At 37.8% G+C, this 17,025-nt stretch overlaps 1 protein-coding gene across 11 annotated transcripts in view; it reads right to left on the reverse strand.

Annotated features, from left to right (window-relative positions):
• The window catches only part of NCOA1 (nuclear receptor coactivator 1), a 264,180-nt gene that overhangs the window by 39,339 nt on the left and 207,816 nt on the right, over positions 1-17,025 (reverse strand). For all 11 annotated transcript variants that reach the window (XM_081254782.1, XM_081254783.1, XM_081254773.1 and 8 more), the window contains 3 exons: positions 13,078-13,195; positions 11,657-11,825; positions 2,781-3,095 (listed from right to left, as the gene is read on the reverse strand). In XM_081254782.1, coding sequence (XP_081110908.1) covers positions 2,781-3,095; positions 11,657-11,825; positions 13,078-13,195 — 602 coding nt within the window. The remainder of the gene's footprint in view (positions 1-2,780; positions 3,096-11,656; positions 11,826-13,077; positions 13,196-17,025) is intronic.

Consider the following 17,025-nt stretch of genomic DNA (forward strand, 5'->3'; position numbering starts at 1 on the left):
TCTTTCTGATTACTAAAATGCTACCCATTTTCCAGTAAGCAGGTCAAATTCTACTTCTTCCAAGGACGTCTTCCTAAAAGGATCACCATATCCTTTATCTCCTCCAAAACCTTAACCTTTGGGGGTTAGGGAGTGGGAAGAGAGAAGCTGGTAATCCTTAGATTAGAGTTGGTTACACAAATTCAAAAGTCTTTAAAGGTCACATCGCCAGGCTTGTGTTACTAAAGGAGATGTGGTGCTTGAGGCCAGTGGAAGAGCACAAACCCAGCCTATATGTATAAAATGCACACATGTGCACACACACACAATTCAGGCTTGCTGTCACTTTATCTGCCTGAATGGATTTTTTTCCAGTACCTTAGCAAGAAGCCCTTCTACAGTAAACCTGAAAGATGATTATCTGGCCAAGAGGTTCTCAACCAGGGGTGACTTCTGCACCATAAGAGTTGGCAATATATGATGACATTTAGTTACCGCAGCTTGGGGAGGGGTTGTTACTAGTATCTGGTGGGTAGAGGCCAGGGATGTTGCTAAACATCCTTCAATGTACCAGTCCCCAAATGCTCATTGTGATGAGGTTGAGAACCCTGATTCAGCCACCACATAAATTCTTGCCAAAACAAAGAGTTCTTTAAGGAAGCTTATTCTTTTATCAGGCAGTTTTCATTGCCAGAAAGTTTTGCTTTTTGGGACTTTCTGGAATTTTAAAAAAATACTCTTTCTGATCCACAGTTGGTTTAATCTGCAGATGCGGAACCTGCAGATACAGAGGGCTGACTGTACACTATGTTTTGAATACCCCAAGCTGATTGTAAGTTCTGAAAATTGCCTATATCTTTTATTCTTTGTATTTGTCTCAGTAACTAGTATAGTCCCCCTAAATATATTTTGCGAAAAATTCAATACAGGGGAACTATTAAGTATTTCTTATTGTGCCATCTAATAATGAATGACAAGTTATAACAAGAAGTAGTTTATCTTAAATAATACTCAGAACGTATTATTGTTTCCTTTGTTTCTGTTTTCTTCTTTCTCTTCCCTTAATTCCTCTTTGTGTCCTTTATTCCACTCCAGTGTTTAAAAATTATTCCTTAGTCTACCATTAAAAATATTTTTGGGCTTCCCTGGTGGCGCAGTGGTTGAGAGTCCGCCTGCCGATGTAGGGGACACGGGTTCGTGCCCGGGTCCGGGAAGATCCCACATGCCGCGGAGCGGCTGGGCTCGTGAGCCATGGCCGCTGAGCCTGTGCGTCCAGAGCCTGTGCTCCGCAACGGGAGAGGCCACAACAGTGAGAGGCCGACGTAACACACACAAAAAATATATATATATATATTTTTTTTCATCCTATGTCATCTCTCTCTTTCTCCCTTTCCTCATCTTCCTCCTTTTAAGTGGAATGGAAGCACATTTTATATTATTTGTTATATTTACTGAATACAATTTTATAATAATAGCTAGTATTTACTAAGTGGGACTACATGCCAGGCACTGTGCTAAGAGCTTTACATCTATGCTCTACATCTATTATCTCATTTAATCTACACAACACCTATGAGGTAAAGGAATTATTTATTAGATTCTTTTTACAGATGAGGAATCAGAGGCTTTAAAAGGCTCAATAATATGACTATCAACCCACTTCAGATAAGGTTAAAACTAGGACTTGAAACTAGAGCTAACTCTTGCAGCCATCTTATCACGCTGCCTGTCTAATATAATTTAGCTCCTTCTTCCTCTTCCTTTGTCTATTAGTAAGGCTCCAGGGAATTTCTTCAAATGCTTTTTTAAAAATTCAAAGCAATATAGACATATGGTTAAAAAAATACAAAAGATTAATAACAAGAAGCAACAATCTACAGTGTCCGTCCTGCTTCCCAGAAACAATACTTTTAACAGTTTGGGTTTTTGGTTCTTGATGATTATCCCTATAACTGCTGCTTATACAATCTTAAATATTTATGTCATTATACCTACTCATTATTTGTCATGAGAGAAAATACTTAACTCACCCACAACTCCCAGGACCCCCAAACTATCCCTTCCTCTGTTCTCCTAGTATTATGACATCATTAGGCTTTAATCACTCTAACTACAAACAACATAAACGTCATTTTGGGTTCAATTATAAACAATCTCTCTCTCTTTTTAAAACTTTTTATTTTATATTGGAGTATAGCCGATTAACAGTGTTGTGAAAGTTTCAGGTGCACAGCAAAGCGACTCAGCCATACATATACATGTATCCATTCTTCCCCAAACGCCCCTCCCCTCCAGGTTGCCACATAACATTGAGCAGAGTTCCTGTGCTATACAGTAGGTCCTTGCTGGTTATCCTTTTTAAATATAGCAGTGTGTACATGTCAATCCCAAACTCCCTAACTATCCTTTCCCGCCACCCTTCCCACTGGTAACTGTAAGTTCATTCTCTAAGTCTGTGAGTCTGATAAACAGTATCTCTTGATGCTCTACTTTAGAAATTAATCAGTTTCAATTTTATTAATTTAATAACCATATTATGTTCATCCTAAATATTTCTTATCTCAAAAAACAAAAGTAAATTCCTTTTAAACTGTTGGTGTCAAAGTACCTTGTTATGAGCTAGAAGTCTTTAATTGAATGAATGTCCCTTATTCTTATCCTAATAGACCAAGGATGACTTTGAGTCATAAAGGTTCTGGGAGTGGACTTGACACTTTTATTGTAGCAATTGGGCTGTCTTATTACACAGAGAGTGAGCACATACCTTTAAAAAGGATCACCAGCTGAACAAGAGTACTCACCTGCTGTTGTCCTTGTAATCGCTGTTGAAGCTGAAGTCTAAGTTGGTTGGGTGCAGCTGGAGGTCTGTTTAGAGTCTGCCTGGTCTGCATGCCCATGCCAGGTGAAAAAGCACCTCGAGGAGGTGTTACTTGAACAGGCATAGTCCCCAGTGAAGGTTTTTGCCTGACCACACCTTGGAAAGGGCTGGAGAGATTGGCAGTAGGCGAAGGAGAAGAATAAGGCTGGGAATAAAGGTTGGGTCTCTCTTCCATCATCAATGGTGGTGTCGCTTGTTGTGGTGGAAATCTCTCTGATAATACATCTAATCCACCTCCCTGTTGGAAAATAAGCCAGAACATTTTACAAATAAATTTCTGGCAATAAATGACGTGCTTCTCTATATGATTTTGGATCTGAGGGCATGTTATCTCTAGAAAGTTTCACAATACATTCATGCTGAATTCATGAAGCTCTCCAGAAGTTTGCTACTTAAAGGAATCACTTACAAAAGTTACTTCTGAAATGGAGTTATAGATTAACTGAGATGTTTAAAATCTCAGTAAAGAGATGAAAATATAGTTAAAATAAGGGCCTTACATCAATGAAATAAAGCTAAACGGTTTGAAAAGAACCTCACTGCAAAGTCTAAGAATCAACAAATGTTACATTTAATGGGTTACCATGAGAAGTAGAATCCTAAAGGAGGGATTAATTTTTCTATCTCAAATACAGAATTCATGCTTTTATCTCATTTGAAAAAAAATTCACAGCTGACCTAACAGAATGCAACAGTTAAACTTTTTGACCATTACTCATTGTAAGAAATGTAATTTAAATTGTGACCTATTGTGTGTGTGTGTGTAACTGAAAACAGAGTTTCATGAAACATAACTTCCCCTTTTTCTGCATTCTGATACTCTGTATTCTACATTGTTCTACTCCATTAAAAAAATACTGATGGCGGCCTCTAGAGTGAATCATAGGAACCCTGAGGATGACCTGACCCTTTTATTCACTATTTCACATCACATTGCAGACCCATCAGAGGGAGCCATGTGATAATTGTGGCCACCAGCTGACCCCACAGCCACCTTCTGCCCCCCTTGGACCCACCCAAGAATTTCTGAGCGTTCTTTATGAGAGAAGGAGGAGCTTTAAGATGCCGGAGGAGTAAGACGCAGAGATCACCTTCCTCCCCACAAATACATCCTAAATATATCTACACGTGGGACAACTCCTACAGAACACCTACTGAACGCAGAAGACCTCAGACCTCCCAAAAGGCAAGAAACTCCCCACGTACATGGGTAGGGCAAAAGAAAAAAGAAAAAACACAGACAAAGAATAGGGACGGGACCTGCACCAGTGGGAGGGAGCTGTGAAGGAGGAAAGGTTTCCACACACTAGGAAGCCCCTTCGCGGGCGGAGACTGCAGGTGGCGGAGTGGGGGAAGCTTCGGAGCCACGGAGGAGAGCGCAGCAATAGGGCTGCGGAGGGCAAAGTGGAGAGACCCCGCACAGAGGATCGGTGCCGACCAGCACGCACCAGCCCGAGAGGCTTGTCTGCTCACCCGCCGGGGCGGGCGGGGGCTGGGAGCTGAGGCTCGGGCTTCGGTCGGATCGCAGGGAGAGGACTGGAGTTGGCTGCGTGAACACAGCCTTAAGGGACTAATGCGCCACAGCTAGCCGGGAGGGAGTCCGGGAGAAAGTCTGGAGCTGCAGAAGAGACAAGAGACTTTTTCTTGCCTCTTTGTTTCCTGGTGCTCGAGGAGAGGGGATTAAGAGCGCCGCTTAAAGGAGCTCCAGAGACAGGCGCGAGCCGCGGCTAACAGCGCGGACCTCAGAGACGGGCATGAGACGCTAAGGCTGCTGCTGCCGCCACCAAGAAGCCTGTGTGCGAGCACAGGTCACTATCCACACCTCCCTTCCAGGGAGCCTGTGCAGCCCGCCACTGCCAGGGTCCCGTGATCCAGGGACAACTTCCCCGGGAGAACACGCGGCACGTCTCAGGCTGGTGCGACGCCATGCTGGCCTCTGCCGCCGCAAGCTCGCCCCGCATCCGTACCCCTCCCTTCCCCCTGGCCTGAGTGAGCCAGAGCCCCCGAAGCAGCTGCTCCTTTAACCCCATCCTGTCTGAGTGAAGAACAGATGCCCTCGGGCGACCTACACGCAGAGGCGGGGCCAAATCCAAAGCTGAGCCCCGGGAGCTGTGAGAACAAAGAAGAGAAAGGGAAATCTCTCCCAGCAGCCTCAGAAGCAGCGGATTAAAGCTCCACAATCAACTTCATGTACCCTGCATCTGTGGAATACCTGAATAGACAATGAATCACCCCAAACTGAGGAGGTGGACTTTGGGAGCAACGATATATATATTTTTTCTCCTTTTTCTCTTTTTGGGAGTGTGTATGTGTATGCTTCTGTGTGTGATTTTGTCTGTATAGCTTTGCTTTTACAATTTGTCCTAGGGTTCTGTCCTTTTTTTTTTTTTAATTACTTAAAAAATTTTTTTTCTTAATAATTATTTTTTATTTTAATAACTTTATTTTATTTTATCTTCTTCTTTCTTTCTTGTTTTCTTTCTTTGTTTTTCTCCCTTTTATTCTGAGCCGTGTGGAGGACAGGCTCTTGGTGCTCCAGCCAGGCGTCAGGGCTGTGCCACTGAGGTGGGAGAGCCAAGTTCAGGACACTGGTCCACAAGAGACCTCCCAGCTCCACATAATATCAAACAGTGAAAATCTCCCAGAGATCTCCATCTCAACGCCAAGACCCAGCTCCACTCAACGACCAGCAAGCTACAGTGCAGGACACCGTATGCCAAACAAATAGCAAGACAGGAACACAACCCCATCCATTAGCATAGAGGCTGCTTAAAATCATAATAAGGCCACAGACACCCCAAAACACACCACTAGACGTGGACCTGCCCACCAGAAAGACAAGATCCAGCCTCATCCACCAGAACACAGGCACTAGTCCCCTCCACCAGGAAGCCTACACAACCCACTGAACCAAACTTAGCCACTGGGGACAGACACCAAAAACAATGGAAACTACAAACCTGCAGACTGCGAAAAGGAGACCCCGAACACAGTAAGTTAAGCAAAATGAGAAGACAGAGAAACACACAGCAGATGAAGGCGCAAGGCAAAAACCCACCAGACTGGGCTTCCCTGGTGGCGCAGTGGTTGAGAGCCCACCTGCCGATGCAGGGAACAGGGGTTCGTGCCCTAGTCCGGGAAGATCCCACACGCCGCGGAGCGGCTGGGCCCGTGAGCCATGGCCGCTGAGCCTGCATGTCCGGAGCCTGTGCTCCGCAACAGGAGAGGCCACAGCAGCAAGAGGCCCCCTTACCGCCAAAAAAAAAAAAAAAACCGACCCACCAGACCTAACGAATGAAGAGGAAATAGGCAGTCTACCTGAAAAAGAATTCAGAATAGAATAACGATAGTAAAGATGATCCAAAATCTTGGAAATAGATGGAGAAAATACAAGAAACGTTTAACAAGGACCTAGAAGAACTAAAGAGCAAACAAACAGAGAGGAACAACACAATAAATGAAATTAAAAATTCTCTAGAAGGGATCAATAGCAGAATAACTGAGGCAGAAGAACGGATAAGTGACGTGGAAGATAAAATAGTGGAAATAACTACTGCAGAGCAGAATAAAGAAAAAAGATTGAAAAGAATTGAGGACAGTCTCAGAGACCTCTGGGACAACATTAAACGCACCAACGTTCGAATTATAGGGGCCCCAGAAGAAGAAGAGAAAAACAAAGGGACTGAGAAAATATTTGAAGAGATTATAGTTGAAAACTTCCCTAATATGAGAAAGGAAATAGTTAATCAAGTCCAGGAAGCACAGAGAGTCCCATACAGGATAAATCCAAGGAGAAACATGCCAAGACACATATTAATCAAACTATCAAAAATTAAATACAAAGAACAAATATTAAAAGCAGCAAGGGAAAAACAACAAGTAACACATAAGGGAATCCCCAAAAGGTTAACAGCTGATCTTTCAGCAGAAACTCTGCAAGCCAGAAGGGAGTGGCAGGACACATTTAAAGTGATGAAAGAGAAAAACCTACAACCAAGATTACTCTACCCAGCAAGGATCTCATTCAGATTTGATGGAGAAATTAAAAGCTTTACAGACAAGCAAAAGCTAAGAGAATTCAGCACCACCAAACCAGCTTTACAACAAATGCTAAAGGAACTTCTCTAGGCAGGAAACACAAGAGAAGGAAAAGACCTACAATAATAAACCCAAAACAATTAAGAAAATGGTAATAGGAACATATATATCAATAATTACCTTAAATATAAATGGATTAAATGCTCCAACCAAAAGACATAGACTGGTTGAATGGATACAAAAACAAGACCCGTATATATGCTGTCTACAAGAGACCCACTTCAGACCTAGGGACACATACAGACTGAAAGTGAGGGGATGGAAAAACTTATTCCATGCAAATGGAAATCAAAAGAAAGCTGAAGTAGCAATTTTCATATCAGACAAAATAGACTTTAAAACAAAGACTATTACAAGAGACAAAGAAGGACACTACATAATGATCAAGGGATCAATCCAAGAAGAAGATATAACAATTATAAACATTTATGCACCCAACATAGGAGTACCTCAATACATAAGGCAAATACTGACAGCCATAAAAGGGGAAATCAACAGTAACACAATCGTAGTAGGGGACTTTAACACCTCACTTTCACCAATGGACAGATCATCCAAAATGGAAATAAATAAGGAAACACAAGCTTTAAATGATACACTAAACAAGATGGGACTTAATTAATATTTATAGGACATTCCATCCAAAAACAACAGAATACACACTCTTCTCAAGTGCTCATAGAACACTCTCCAGGATAGATCATATCTTGGGTCACAAATCAAGCCTTGGTAAATTTAAGAAAATTGAGATCGTATCAAGTATCTTTTCCGACCACAACGCTATGAGACTAGATATCAATTACAGGAAAAAACCTGTAAGAAATACAAACACATGGAGGCTAAACAACACACTACTTAATAACCAAGAGATCACTGAAGAAATCAAAGAGGAAATCAAAAAATACCTAGAAACAAATGACAATGAAAACACAAGGACCCGAAACCTATGGGATGCAGCAAAAGCAGTTCTAAGAGGGAAGTTTATAGCTATACAAGGCTACCTTAAGAAACAAGAAACATCTCAAATAAACAACCTAACCATACACCTCAAGCAATTAGAGAAAGAAGAACAAAAACATCCCAAAGTTAGCAGAAGGAAAGAAATCATAAAGATCAGATCAGAAATAAATGAAAAAGAAATGAAGGAAACGATGGCAAAGATCAATAAAACTAAAAGCTGGTTCTTTGAGAAGATAAACAAAATTGATAAATCATTAGCCAGACTTATCAAGAAAAAAAGGGAGAAGACTCAAATCAGTAGAATTAGAAATGAAAAAGGAGAAGTAACAACTGACACTGCAGAAATACAAAGGATCATGAGAGATTACTACAAGCAGCTATATGCCAATAAAATGGACAACCTGGAAGAAATGGACAAGTTCTTAGAAATGCACAACCTTCCGAGATTGAACCAGGAAGAAATAGAAAATATGAACAGACCAATTACAAGCACTGAAATTGAAACTGTGATTAAAAATCTTCCAACAAACAAAAGGCCAGGACCAGATGGCTGCACAGGCGAATTCTATCAGGCATTTAGAGAAGAGCTAACACCTATCCTTCTCAAACTCTTCCAAAATACAGTAGAGGGAGGAACACACCCAAACTCATTCTACGAGGCCACCATCACTCTGATACTAAAACCTGACAAATATGTCACAAAGAAAGAAAACTACAGGCCAATATCACTGATGAACATAGATGCAAAAATCCTCAACAAAATACTAGCAAACAGAATCCAACAGCACATTAAAAGGATCATACATTATGATCAAATGGGGTTTATCCCAGGAATGCAAGGATTCTTCACTATATGCAAATCAATCAACGTGATACACCATATTAACAAAATGAAGGAGAAAAACCATATGATCATCTCAATAGATGCAGAGAAAGCTTTCGGCAAAATTCAACACCCATTTATGATAAAAACCCTGCAGAAAGTAGGCAGAGAGGGAACTTTCCTCAACCTAATAAAGGCCATATATGACAAACCCACAGCCAACGTCGTCCTCAATGGTGAAAAACTGAAACCATTTCCACTAAGATCAGGAACAAGACAAGGCTGCCCACTCTCACCACTATTATTCAACATAGCTCGGAAGTTTTAGCCACAGCAATCAGGGAAGAAAAAGAAATAAAAGGAATCCAAATTGGAAAAGAAGAAGTAAAGCTGTCACTGTTTGCAGATGACATGATACTATACATAGAGAATCCTAAAGATGCTACCAGAAAACTACTAGAGCTAATCAATGAATTTGGTAAAGTTGCAGGATACAAAATTAATGCACAGAAATCTCTTGCATTCCTATACACTAATGATGAAAAATCTGAAAGTGAAATTAAGAAAACACTCCCATTTACCACTGCAACAAAAAGAATAAAATATCTAGGAATAAACCTACCTAAGGAGACAAAAGACCTGTATGCAGAAAATTATGACACTGATGAAAGAAATTAAAGATGATACAAATAGATGGAGAGATATACCATGTTCTTGGATTGGAAGAATCAACATTGTGAAAATGACTCTACTACCCAAAGCAATGTACAGATTCAATGCAATCCCTATCAAACTACCACTGGCATTTTTCACAGAACTAGAGCAAAAAATTTCACAATTTGTATGGAAACACAAAAGACCCTGAACAACCAAAGCAATCCGGAGAAAGAAAAATGGAGCTGAAGCAATTAGGCTCCCTGACTTCAGACTATACTACAAAGCTACAGTAATCAAGATAGTATGGTACTGGCACAAAAACAGAAATATATATCAACGGAACAGGATAGAAAGCCCAGAGATAAACCTATGCACATATGGTCACCTTATCTTTGATAAAGGAGGCCAGAATATACAATGGAGAAAAGACAGCCTCTTCAATAAGTGGTGCTGGGAAAACTGGACAGCTAAATGTAAAAGAATGAAATTAGAACACTCCCTAACACCATACACAAAAATAAACTCAAAATGGATTAAAGACCTAAATGTAAGGCCAGACACCATCAAACTCTTAGAGGAAAACATAGGCAGAACACTCTATGACATAAATTGCAGCAAGATCCTTTTGACTCACCTCCTAGAGAAATGGAAGTAAAAACAAAAATAAACAAATGGGACCTAATGAAACTTAAAAGCTCTTGCACAGCAAAGGAAACCATAAACAAGATGAAAAGACAACCCTCAGAATGGGAGAAAATATTTGCAAATGAAGCAACTGACAAAGGATTAATCTCCAAAACATACAAGCAACTCATGCAGCTCAATATCAAAAAAACAAACAACCCAATTGAAAAATGGGCAGAAGACCTAAATAGACATTTCTCCAAAGAAGATATACAGATTGCCAACAAACACATGAAAGAATGCTCAACATCATTAATCATTAGAGAAATGCAAATCAAAACTACAATGAGATTATCTCACACCGGTCAGAATGGCCATCATCAAAAAAATCTACAAACAATAAATGCTGGAGAGGGTGTGGAGAAAAAAGGGAACTCTCTTGCACTGTTGGTGGGAATGTAAATTGATACAGCCACTATGGAGAACAGTATGGATGTTCCTTAAAAAACTAAAAATAGAACTACCATACGACCCAGCAATCCCACTACTGGGCATATACCCTGGGAAAACCATAATTCAAAAAGAGTCATGTATCACAATGTTCACTGCAGCTCTATTTACAACAGCCAGGACATGGAAGCAACCTAAGTGTCCATCATCAGATGAATGGATAAAGAAGATGTGGCACATATATACAATGGAATATTACTCAGCCATAAAAAGGAATGAAACTGAGTTATTTGTAGTGAGGTGGATGGACCTAGAGACTGTCATACAGAGTGAAGTAAGTCAGAAAGAGAAAAACAAATACCATATGCTAACACATATATATGGAATCTAAAAAAAAAATAAAATGGTCAGAAGAACCTACAGGCAAGACGGGAATAAAGATGCAGACCTACTAGAGAATGGACTTGAGGACATGGGGAGGGGGAAGGGTAATGTGGGACAAAGTGAGAGAGTGGCATGGACATAGATACACTACCAAATGTAAAATAGCTAGCTAGTGGGAAGCAGCCGCATAGAACAGGGAGATCAGCTCGGTGCTTTGTGACCACCTAGAGGGGTGGGATAGGGAGGGTGGGAGGGAGGGAGATGGAAGAGGGAAGAAATATGGGGACATTTGTATATGTATAACTGATTCACTTTGTTATAAAGTAGAAACTGACACACCATTGTAAAGCAATTATACTCTAATAAAGATGTTAAAAAAATATATACTGGTCATGATGCACTAAAGTGATCTTTTAACTACAAAGTCTGAAAAATGCTAACCCGGAAGTTGGAATGTCATGGAACATATAGGTTGAAGTGTAGCATGAATGAAAGACAAATTAAGTCCTAAAATAAGAAGTGATGATATAAAATATGGGTTTTATTCTAGGGGGAGCTTCTAAGATTATGTTCTATAGTAAAAGGCTAAAACTCTCTAATTCTAATTATTTCTAATTCTAATTATTATGATATTTTTGTTTAAAAAGCCCATTATTTAACTATTATATATTTTGATAACTTTCACAAGGGTAAATTATAAAACAACTAAAACACAGTGAGAGTAATACGGAAAAGTCTTGTTAAAAATAATTTTCTAGCTTTCAGGGCTCCATCATTTAAATAATGCCAACTTTAGTAAATACCTGAACAAGTTTGTCAATTCCCAGAGCTCTGTCTAGTTCAGCTAGCTCAGTTTCATCTTTGCCACTGAGGAAGGATACCAGCTGTTCAAGAAGAGCCTTCTCATCATTTCTTCCTTCGACTGTTGTTGGTGGACAGAGAAGCTCATCTAACTGTGAACTAATGCACTGGCTGCAGAATCAAAAGATAAGAAAGTTTAAGACTGATATAGCAAGTAAGTATTCAACCTTAAGAATGCAAATACACACACACATATATATGCAAATGTAGTTCTAGGAAATTCTCTGTTGAAATGCTTGTTTAACCATTTCTTATGCAATGACATTTTCTATACTTAATGGGCAGAAATTTATGAATGTTTGGTATGTAGTTTGAATATATTTTTCATTATTTTGTCAATCATTGAATTTTGTTTCCATATTCTTCATGTTAGCTTACAGAAATAGCCTGAAAAATGAACCAAACATAGTTAAGAGAAAATAATTTTTAACAGAAGTAAAAAATAAAAATCAACCAAAAACTCAGAAAAAAATCATTTAGTCTATATCAAGATTTATACCATTTATTCTATGGGTGCCATTTATTATTGATAATTGAACCATAATCAAAACAGTACACATTATATTACTTAACTTTCAAAGATGATCAAATTATATTGATAACATGACATGATGATCATTTACAAAAGAAATCAAACTAGAAAAATGAAACATGCTCAGTGTTAAGCAATAAATTGTTGATTACATGTAGGAAATACATAGTCTAATCCAAACTGATACCAACTGATGCATAAAACTTAGAAATACATAGAAGATAATACTAGTACTAAAATTACTTGTATAATAATATAATTATAAGGATTCTTCTTTTGGGAAGGTAAATGGGACTATAGTTCACAGTTAAGGCTCCACACTCAATATTACCTACTGATCCTTTGGTTGCTATATGAGATATAGTCTATGTGTTGGAATGGAGCTACCTGTGTGGATTAAGAAATTAAATTCCAATTAAGATGGGACACTGAGTAGATGTGGAAAGTACCTTCCCTTCTTATCCACTCTTGCTCCAAACAAAGAGAAAAGCTGGACAAAATAAAGAGCAACATAGTTGTTGTGCCGAGGCCAATTCATCCACAGGTCCCAGGAATTTTATGGTAATCAAAGAAAAGTAAGAGATGAAAAATAAAACAACAGCTGCAGACTATATCAGCCTCCTGATAATTACAATGTACTCTAGCCTTGCAGTCATGCAGTAAATAAATCTGTTTGATTCAGTGTCCTCCTCCATCCTTTTCATTAAACCTTCACTTCTATTAATATCTCACAAAATACCAATACAGACTGGAATCCAGTTTGGGAAAAGTAGTTCTTTGCTGTAGAAGTTGGTATCTGATACTTCATAATATACAAAATGTATTACTCACTCCTCTGGCTTATTCTGATTTACAGCTGTCACTGTATTATTTGTCCATGGAACCTGATCACCACTTCCTGGTTGTCCAAACTGGTTATCAATTGGTTCCAATTCCAGCTCAGGTAATCCTGGTTAAAGAAGAAAAGGTAAGAAGTCAGGACATATTACAATGGAAGATAAGATGAAAATACTTTTAAGAGGTAATATATTGTACGGTAGAGTGAGATTTCCACTATAAAATACTACCTCAGTGATACAAAAGTCACTTATTCAGAAACTTAAATTATCTAGAATGTGACCACATAATAAGTAAATGAGAAAGTGAGAAAAGGTCTCTGAATCAAAGGAAGTCCGATGTTAAAAGTTTTTATATATTACCATAAGAGAATCACTTAGGACTTTGTCTGAAATTATTTATTTTAAAGACAATCATAACAATTTGGTTAACTGCTTATTTGGTCTACACCATATTAGAATATGCTATAAGTAGGGACAGTGTTACTGTCATAAAGTGAGAGCCGCAAGTAAAAGATAAAATATGTTCTATAAAAGGCAGGAACAGAAACTAAAGGGCACTGCAGTCTGGGGACAGAACTCTACAGTTGTTAACTGAGAATACAGCTGTACAATAACAGTATAATTAATTGATGTCTATAATGATGAATGAAAAAAGGGGTTGAATTATGTCTTGTAATAGAAGAAAATAGTTTGTGCACTTTAGAACGTTTTTGTGTGGGCAATGTTTTTGAAAGGTTTATTTCTGTATTATTTATAGTAGGAAAGAACTGTAAAGTAACCTAAATACCAGAAATTTGCTGATTGATTAATGAATTATGGTATAGATATTTACAACATGCTGATAAATGAAAAAGAAAAAAAGTATAATCCAAGACATTATGTTCAGGATGATTCTGTTTTTATAAGCTATTTCATATATATTAATAGAAAAAATGCTCGTAGGCTATATATCCTTGGTAGCTTTTAGGTTGTGAGATTAAGGATTACTTTATTTTCTTTTAGTGTTTCTCATGGTTATTTGTAATCTCTAAAGAGAACAAAATTCATATGTTGAAGCCTTAACCTCTAGTACTTCAGAATATGACTGTATTTGGGGACAGGGCTTTGAGTGAAGTGACTAAGTTAAAATAGAGTCATTAGGGTGGGCTCTAATTTAATATGACTGGTGTTCTTAAAAGAAGAGGTGATTAGGACACAGACAACACAGAGGGACGGCCATGAGGACATAGAAAGAAGGAAGCCATCTGCAAGCTAGTGAGAGAGGTCTCAGAAGACACCAAACCTGCTAACCCCCTAACCTTGGACTTCAAGCCTTTAGACTGTGAGAAAATAAATTTCTGGCAATAAATTACCACTGGTCTGTGGTATTTTATTATTATGGCAGCCCTAGCAAACTAAAAACAAAAACAAAAACTAAGAAAGCCTTGGTGGCTTAAGAAAAAACATAATTATGTAGAATTCCTCATTCTAATGAATGGAGAATAAGTAGATTTAAGGATGCTCCCCACATTTATTTAATGCTGGATACTGATCATTATTAACTAAACAAAACATGTTAGGCTCACTTTTATGGGAAATATACTCAATATTTAATAGGAATGAAATATAGGAGTCCATATAAAAGCACATTCACTTCTACATGCAAAGAATTATAGCCTGCAATTAAACTTGTCTTCTTTATCATGACAAATGATGGAGAAATCAAATTCTAAAGGATTCTGGCAAAAAAAAAAAAGCAAAAAACAAAGCAAACAAAAACCACCAAACAACAACAATAAACGGTGATAGGAAAGTAATCACTTAATTCCTCTCATTACTTCAGTCAGGAAGTTGGTCAAAGATTATCTAAAGCTGTCTCATTGCTCTGCGCCACACATTAATTTTTCAATCTTATTCCATTTTAGAAATCTAACCTGAACAAAATAATTATATTTAAGAGTCAAAGAAAATTTACGTGGCTGTCTACCATCAATACCTAGTATCACAGGATAGTTTATTTGACTCAGTAATAGGACACAGTATCTCATTTTAGTAGTCTTGATGGGAAAAAAGGTTAAGAAAACAAGTTGGATAAAATATTTTCAAAATAAAGTAAGATTCACGTGCTAAATTTGGTGAAAAGGGGGGGGAAATCCAAAGAAATCAATCACTGATTCAATTAAAAGCTTTGTTTGCATAGGCTGTATGCTTAAAAGAAGTTGGTTTTTATTCTAAAAGTCACTTCAACCTTTTAGGACTTCCTTTAGAAACTCACTTAGATAAAAAAAACTCGAGGATTTGCTGCAATGTTTTACGAAATACACACTTTATCTCTCTTTGTCGAGGGAATAAACCTACTATTTTTGGTCATATTTGTGTCTCTATTGCAAACATGAGTAAGTATGTATATATGTTACACAAGACAGGCATAGTAATTTTTAAAGGGACGCATGACTGCATTAACTAGTCTCTGTTGGAGAGAGGCAGCTGAAGCGGGGGTAGGAAACAAGCTCTTAGCGATCCCTGATCAAGCTATTAATGGTTTTTTTTTTTTTAATCATCTGAGCAAAGGGCTCAACATCTTATTTTCTCCATTTTAAACATGGTTAAAAGAAAACTTTATATCCCCATGAGCCACAGTGATTCCAGCTTAAAAAACCTTGTATTATTAAAAAATTTAAAAACTTCTGCACACAAAGTAGAAAGCATTGTCTAATCAAGAGAGTGGCTTTTGCACACTTTACTCCATTAAGAGTTGATTCAGCATCTAGTGATTGTGATGTTCACAGTTAATTTTCTTCAGCTGTTGGTAAAGAGACTTCTGGTTCAGTTTTGTGTTACATTTGGCTGTTAACTACACACAGCAGTTACAATGTTTTATTTGACTAATTTCTCTAATATACAAAAAGAACTATAAATCAATAAGATAAAAACTGAATAGCCCAATAGATATATGGTCAGAGAATATAAACAGGTCACATGAAATCATTGAAAAATGATCAACCTAATTCACAATAAAAGAAATACAGATTAAACCTACATTGAGATACTTTAAAAAAACACATCAAATTGGCACAGATGAGAAAATGCATAATTCAACTTATTAGAAAGGATGTGTGGAAAGAGGAACATTATCAGTTACAGTGTAAACTGGCATAAGAAAGGCCATTTGGCAAAATCTGTCTACGCTTTGACCCAGCAATTCTGTTCAGAATTTATATTTCAGATATACTCTCAAATGTGGTCAACTATCTCTACATAAGATTATTCATTATAGTTCTGTACTAGCAAAAGATGCCTACCGATAGCCACAACACACTAAACACAACCTCAGAAACAGGGAACTAAAAATGGAGTTTTTAAGTACTGAAAATGTTTTATGTGAAACATTTATTTTTAGAGTTATGAACACTATTAATGTACTACAGATTAATAAGATTTTAAAAATAATCATCTCAGAATCTGTATGTTCATAGAACATAAAGACAAGCACCTCAGTAGGTCATTCCTTACTTCAGTGATGTTACCAATGTTCAAATATTTTTGGAATTCTTCTAGAACTGTCTTAACCAGTATACAAGTCCTTCAAGAAAATACTTCTCCTTATAACTACATCTAATTTTGGTTCTGATGTTTTAAAAAGTATTATTCTTTTCAGATCAACAAATTTGGCTCCAAATAACTTCACAAAACTTCAAAAGTCAAATCCACCCTCAAGGGATAGAAATTTAAAGATGGTCAAAAGGACATAGTAGAGGTTCTGAAGGTACTGCCAAGAAAGCACATTCTGTATATTTTGATCAACATCCTCCTAAGTTGTCTCTTGATGTGCTCCTGTAGTACATTTCTAACAAAATTATTTAAATCACTTGGTCACACTGCATGGTTGTGTGTGTGCATATAAACAATGTGTTTTGAAACCAGGCAGACTGAAATTTAAATCCTGGTTCTGCATATACTA

Source organism: Mesoplodon bidens (genome assembly GCF_964165515.1).
Source record: "Mesoplodon bidens genome assembly, chromosome: 14".
NCBI classification, from domain to species: domain Eukaryota; kingdom Metazoa; phylum Chordata; class Mammalia; order Artiodactyla; family Ziphiidae; genus Mesoplodon; species Mesoplodon bidens.